Consider the following 6,780-nt stretch of genomic DNA (forward strand, 5'->3'; position numbering starts at 1 on the left):
TTACTCTAGCTTTCAGTGTATGTCACCTATCCATGTTCTCCAGGGATGCTGCCTGGTCTGCTGAGATACTCCAGAATGTTGATGTGTCTTTACGAAGGAACTGCAGATGCTGGAAAATCGAAGGTAGACAAAAGTGCTGGAGAAACTCAGCGGGCGCAGCAGCATCTAAGGAGCGAAGGAAATAGGCAACGTTTCGGGCCGAAACCCTCGGGTTTCGGCCCGAAACGTTGCCTATTTCCTTCCCCCAGCATCCCTGGAGAACATGGATAGGCGACACACACTGAAAGCGAAGGAAATAGGCAACGTTTTGGGCCGAAACACAAGGGTTATCGGCCCGAAACGTTGCCTATTTCCTTCGCTCCTTAGATGCTGCTGCCCCCAGCTGAGTTTCTCCAGCACTTTTGTCCACCTTCTGTTGTTGTTGTTGTTGTGTCGTTTTTTGTTGTAAATCAGCATCTGCAGTTCCGAAGTAAATGCCTTGATCTCCCATCAGTGCGGTGCTCCCTCAGTAAGCCCCTCCCACACGGCAGTGCTCCCTCAGTAAGCCCCTCCCACAGGGCAGCGCTCCTTCAATGCTGTTCAAAAGGGAACTGCAGATGCTGGAATATCGAAGGTACACAAAATTGCTGGGGAAACTCAGCGGGTGCAGCAGCATCTATGGAGCGAAGGAAATAGGCGACGTTTCGGGCCAAAACCCTTCTTCAGACTGATGGGGGGTGGGGGGGGGGGGGAGAAAGAAGGAAAAGGGGAGGAGGAGGAGGGGCCCGAGGGCGGGCGGATGGGAGGGTGGGAGAAGACAGCTAGAGGGTTAAGGAAGGGGAGGAGACAGCAAGGGCTAGCAAAATTGGGAGAATTCAATGTTAATGCCATACGGACGCAAGGTCCCCAGACGGAATATGAGGTGCTCCTTCAATGCTGTTGCTCTTCAATGCCCTATGCCAGCGCGGTACTCCATGACTACAGATGCTTCCCCGACTTACGGCGCTTCGACTGACGATATATTCCCACTTCACGACGGTGCAAAAGCGAAGCACATTCAGTAGATACCGCACTTTGCGAAATTTTGAATTTTGATCTTTTCCCGGGCTGGCGAAGTGCGGTGCGACACTCTCGCGTGATGCCGTGGCAACGGCAGCGAGCCGCAGCTCCCAGTCAGCCGCGCGATGCCGCTGCCGTCGCCCAGCATCACGAGAGGGCAAGGACGGAACTCACTATCAAAACATGGAGGGGACACAATTTTTTGGCGGCCACGCGCGCATGCGCACACTCACACACACGCGCGAGGCTTTGGAGGCTCAATCCAGCGCTAAAAACGGCGATTTTAAAATCGGGATGACAAAAACTTGGGGGGGGGGGGGTGTCACCCACCTCTCAAAACATGGGGGGGGGGACGTTTCCCCTCTGGCTCCCCCGGGTTTCCGCCCCAGCGAGAGGGTGTCGTACCCGCATATCGCCAGCCACGAGCCATGATTGGTAGGTGAGGTGTATTAAATGCTTTTTGACTTACGATATTTTCGATTAACGATGGGTTTATCGGAACGTAACCCCATCGTAAGTCGAGGAGCAACTGTATTGACCTGTCGTGCTCCCTGTCCCTCTGTCATGCCCTCTGGCAATGCGATGCCCCCTCAGTATTGCCCCTCCCATACTGTGGTGCTCCCTCAGTACTGTCGCTCCGTCACGCCCTCTGGTGGATGCGGTGCTCACCTCACCCATCTACCAGCTCTCGCACCGCCCCTCCACTCTGACAACGATCTACACTGACAGTGTGCTGCTCTGTCGCCAACGGCGCCGTGCTCCTCCGTCCCCCCCCCCCCCCGTTCCACTGTTCTCCCCGTGCCAATAGACAATAGACACTAGGTGCAGGAGTAGGCCATTTGGCCCTTCGAGCCAGCACCGCCATTCAATGTGATCATGGCTGATCATCCCCAATCAGTACCCCGTTCCTGCCTTCTCCCCATATCCCCTGACTCTGCTATTTTTAAGAGCCCTATCTAGCTCTCTCTTGAAAGCATCCAGAGAACCTGCCTCCACCGCCCTCTGAGGCAGAGAATTCCACAGACTCACCACTCTCTGTGAGAAAAAGTGCTTCCTCGTCTCCTTTGTAAATGGCTTACTCCTTATTCGTAAAGCCTTACCATGCTGAATCGGTGCGAACAGGACGAGAACTGTCGGATCTCCTGAGACGATTCTTCATCATTGGTGTCGTCTTCCTCCTCGGATTCCAAGTGCTGGTACCTCTCCGAGCGAGCTGCGGGTGTACAGGGAAGAAGGTTCTCAGAGGCCCACAGAGCTGGCTTGGATTTTAGCCCCACGTACGGAAGAAGCATGATCACTGGGCCTAATCTCTGGATGTCGAGCACTAAGATTAACCGCTACAGGGTAATCACAACAAAGGCTCTGAGATTCATTACGGCAGAGATGCTGGGATTAATGTGGTCACAAAGCGGACCCACCGTCTCACACCTTTGGAAACCGGGATTCAAAATTAGATCTTGGGTTCTCTCTGTGTGTGAAGTTTGCATATTCGCCCGTGACCTCTTCGATTCAATCTTGGGATTCTGTTTCTCTCCCACGTTCCTAGGTTAGTTGGCCTCATGTAAATTGTCCCTAACGTACAAGTGAGTGTTAAGGGCCCGTCCCACTTATGCAATTTGTTTTCGGCGACTTGCCGGCACTCGTCATAGTCACAGATGGTCTCCGAAAATGTTAGTGGCGACCATAAAAATGGTACGACTCTTTGGGCGACTACTCACGACCATACAAGAGTCGTACCTTTTTCTGGTCGCCGCTGGATTTTTAACACGTCGAAATTTTTCAGAGACCCGCTGTGACTAATGACAGTTGCCGGCAAGTCGCTGAAAAAGATTGTGTAAGTGGGACGGGCCCTTTAGAATCAGGGAGCGGGACTTAAGAATTGGGGAGAATAAAAAAAAATGGGATGAATGTTGGGTTGAGGTAAATGGGTGGTTGATGGGATGAGGGACTGGTTTCTGATCTGTATCACTCTATGACTCTGTGAGCGGCACTGGGATTCATTTCTATACGGACTCTGGGACTATTCGTTGGATCAGGATGACACTGAACCATGAACTCAAGGAATTTCCCTCCGGGAAGGAATAAAGTTCCCTCGTATCGTATCAATGCCAACAACTGCCTCATGTTAATGCATCACCAGCGGAAGATATAAGGGTGGCCAGTGGCAGCACAGTGACACACAGTTGGCAGAGTCACTGCCCCACAGAATCAGAGATCGGATTTGAACCTGACGTCGGGTGCTGTCTGTCTGGAGTCTGCGTGTATTCCCTGTGACCACGTGAGCTTCCTTCTGTTTCCTCCCACATGCCAAAGACGCACAGGTTTGTAGACTAATTGGCCTTTGTAAATTGCCCCCAGCGTGCAGGGAGTGGATGTGAAAGTGGGATAACATCGAACTAGTGTGTACGAGTGATCGATGGTGGGCCTGGACTCAATGGGCTGAAGGGCCTGTTTCCACGCCGTACCCTCCAATGAATCAAAGGTAGGATCGAGGAGCCGTGAAGGTTCCTCGCCCAGTTTGACACCAGAGGGGGGGTTTGTGGCCGATTCTGAACTCACTGTCGAAGTAGCTAGTGTCTTCGTCGGACTCGAGCTGAGGGATGAATTCTGCCTTCTGACGCAGCAACCCGTTCCAGTCCAGCCGGGTGAAGAAACCGTGCTGTTTCACCTCGAGAGCTCCACCTGCACACCAGAAAATTAACGCACACTTTACACCCTGTGCGGTACGGAGAGGCTTGCAGCCACACGGAGCAGCCCGCACGCAGTCAGTTCCCGGGACCCGCAGCCTTGCATTGTCCAACACCGCACCCAATGTGGCATCTATCACCAAGGCCCTCCACCACCCAAGGCATGCCTCCTCCTCGCTCCTACTATCAGGCAGGAGGTGCTGGAGCATGAAGCCACACACACCACCAGGCTTAGGAACAGATAGATACTTTCCTACAGCTATGGTTTTTATCAACCTGCACAACCTCTATAGTCAGAGTGGGGTAAATCTGTGGAATTCATCGCCACAGACGACTGTAGAGCCCAAGTCATTAGGTATTTATAAGGTGGAGATGAACAGATTCTTGATTAGTAACGGTGCTCATAAGTTTATAGGAGTAGAATTAGACCATTCGGCCCATCCAGTCCACTCCGCCGTTCAATCATGGCTGATCTATCTTCCCCTCGGCGGGGAGAGAGAGAGAGAGAGAGAGAGAGAGAGAGAGAGAGGCGGGGAGAGAGAGAGAGAGAGAGAGAGAGAGAGAGAGAGAGAGAGAGGCGGGGAGAGAGAGGCAAGGAGAAATTTGGTCTAACTTGCTTTCTGAGGTTGTAACTAGATTCTGGGAGACTTACTGGAATCATTATTCAGTAACATAATAATTAAGTCTGCAGAGTCAGTTAGTTCGAGAAAAACCAGCCTGTTTTTTTAAAGGCTGGATCAAATCCAACTAACCCGAACTGAGCTGGGCGGCACAGTGTCGGAGCGCTAGAGTTGCTGGCTTACAACGTCAAAGATCCAGGTTCGATCCTAATTACAAGTGCTGTCTGTTCGGAGTTTGTACGTTCTCCCTCCCTGTGACCTGCGTGGGTTTTCTCCAAGAGCTCCAGTTCCCTCCCACACTCCAAAGACGTACAGGTTTGGAGGCTAATTGGCTTTGCAGAATTGTAAATTGTCCCTAGTGTTAGTGTACTGGGCGATCGCTGGTCAGCGCGGAGTTGTTGGGCCGAAGGATCTGTTTCTGAGCTGTATCTCTGAACTAAACTAAATTAAAGTAAACACTAACATTGATGGACGGGTAGACAGTGTTCTGAGATGTTATTTTTAGGAACTGCAAGAAGGCATTGTGTGAGAGAGCAGAGGAGGCAGATCACATGTAAGGAAGGAACACTCTGGAGTTTAGAAGGATGAGACATGATCTCATTGAAACATACAAGATCGTTAAGGTCTTGGACACACTAGAGGCAGGAAACATGTTCCCGATGTTGGGGGAGTCCAGAACCAGGGGCCACAGTTTAAGAATATGGAGTAAGTAGAACGGAGACGAGGAAACACTTTTTCTCACAGAGAGTGATGAGTCTGTGGAATTCTCTGCCTCAGAGGGCGGTGGAGGCGGGTTCTCTGGATGCTTTCAAGAGAGAGCTAGATAGGGCTCTTAAAAATAGCGGAGTCAGAGGATATGGGGAGAAGGCAGGAACGGGGTACTGATTGGGGATGATCAGCCATGATCACATTGAATGGCGGTGCTGGCTCGAAGGGCCGAATGGCCTACTCCTGTACCTATTGTCTATTGTGATCAGTGTCAGTTCTTACTTCGAAGATAGACACAAAAAGCTAGAGTAACTGGGGATAGTGACATCATCCATTCCTTCTCTCCAGAGATGCTGCCTGTCCCGCTGAGTTACTCCAGCTGTTTGTGTCTATCTTTGATTATAATCATGTATAGTCTTTCCGCTGACTGGTTAGCACGCAGCAAAAGCTTTTTTTACTGTACCTCCCATTCACGTGACAATAAACTAAACTTTCGATTGTGTGTAAGAAAGGACTGCAGATGCTGGATAAACTCGAAGGTAGACACAAAAATCTGGAGTAACTCAGCGGGTGAGGCAGCATCTCTGGAGAGAAGGAATGGGCGATGTTTCGGGTGGAGACCCTTCTTCAGAAACGTCGCCCATTCCTTCGCTCCAGAGATGCTGCCTCACCCGCTGAGTTACTCCAGCTTTTTGTGTCTACCTTAAACTTTAGATTAGTTTAGTTTATTGTCAAGTGTTACAAGTGTTTCGGGTCGAGACCCTCCTCAGTCCTTACTTCATTCTCTCATGCACCCACTGCCCTGCCCCCCCCCCCCCCCCGAGAGAGGGGACAACTGGTCGGAGCCTCCGTGGGCATCAAAGGTTGCGATCTTACCGGTGCCCAGACGGTCGCGTGGATTCTGCCTCAGGAGACGACTGATGAGGTCCTGGGCCTCTGGAGGGAGCGCCTCGTCCTCACAGGGCCATATTATTTCATCTGGAACACAACACACCTCGTTTGTCCCAACCTCCAGCCCGGCAACCGCCGCGTGCAAGGGTAACGGTGAAATCAGGTCCTAGTGGTCATACCCCACGATCACACTCGCTACCCCCCCCGAGTGAACTGTGCTCACACTCACTACCCCGAGTCATTCTGTGCTCACACTCACTGTCCCAGAGTTATTCTGTCCTCACACTCACTATCCCAGTGACCCCATGCTCTTTCACTATCCAGTGTGATCATGTACTCACACTCACTCTCCCAGCATGAATGTGTGTTCACACTCACTGTTCAGAGTGATTTTGTGTTCACACCCACTGTCCCAGATTCATTCTAGATCTCAGTTTTATTATCTGTGCTCACACTTGCTCAGCCGGAGTGATTGTGTGCTCACACTCACTACCCCAGTGATGTCGTGCTCACACTCACCGCCAGAGTGATTCTGTGTTCACACTCACTGCCCCGGTGATTCTGTGTTCACACTCACTGCCCCAGAGTGATTCTGTGTTCACACTCACTGCCCCAGTGATTCTGTGTTCACACTCACTGCCCCAGAGTGATTCTGTGTTCACACTCACGGCCAGGGTGATTCTGGGTTTTTGGTTTATGACCTGTGCTCACACTCAGTGTACATGACCCTGCGCTCACACTCACTACCCCAGGGTAACTGGTGCTCACACGTTGTGCCACCTCGCTCTGTTGTCTACCCCCACCCTGGTCTACTGCATCATTGTGTTACTTTAGCA

At 51.5% G+C, this 6,780-nt stretch overlaps 1 protein-coding gene across 3 annotated transcripts in view; it reads right to left on the reverse strand.

The window, feature by feature from the left end:
* LOC116989524 (microtubule-associated serine/threonine-protein kinase 3-like) overlaps window positions 1-6,780 on the reverse strand; it is a 75,345-nt gene that overhangs the window by 16,022 nt on the left and 52,543 nt on the right. For all 3 annotated transcript variants that reach the window (XM_033046993.1, XM_033046992.1, XM_033046991.1), the window contains 3 exons: window positions 5,930-6,031; window positions 3,598-3,720; window positions 2,139-2,251 (listed from right to left, as the gene is read on the reverse strand). In XM_033046993.1, coding sequence (XP_032902884.1) covers window positions 2,139-2,251; window positions 3,598-3,720; window positions 5,930-6,031 — 338 coding nt within the window. The remainder of the gene's footprint in view (window positions 1-2,138; window positions 2,252-3,597; window positions 3,721-5,929; window positions 6,032-6,780) is intronic.

The sequence above is a fragment of the Amblyraja radiata genome, chromosome 29 (assembly GCF_010909765.2).
Source record: "Amblyraja radiata isolate CabotCenter1 chromosome 29, sAmbRad1.1.pri, whole genome shotgun sequence".
In the NCBI taxonomy this organism is placed as follows: Eukaryota; Metazoa; Chordata; class Chondrichthyes; order Rajiformes; family Rajidae; genus Amblyraja; species Amblyraja radiata.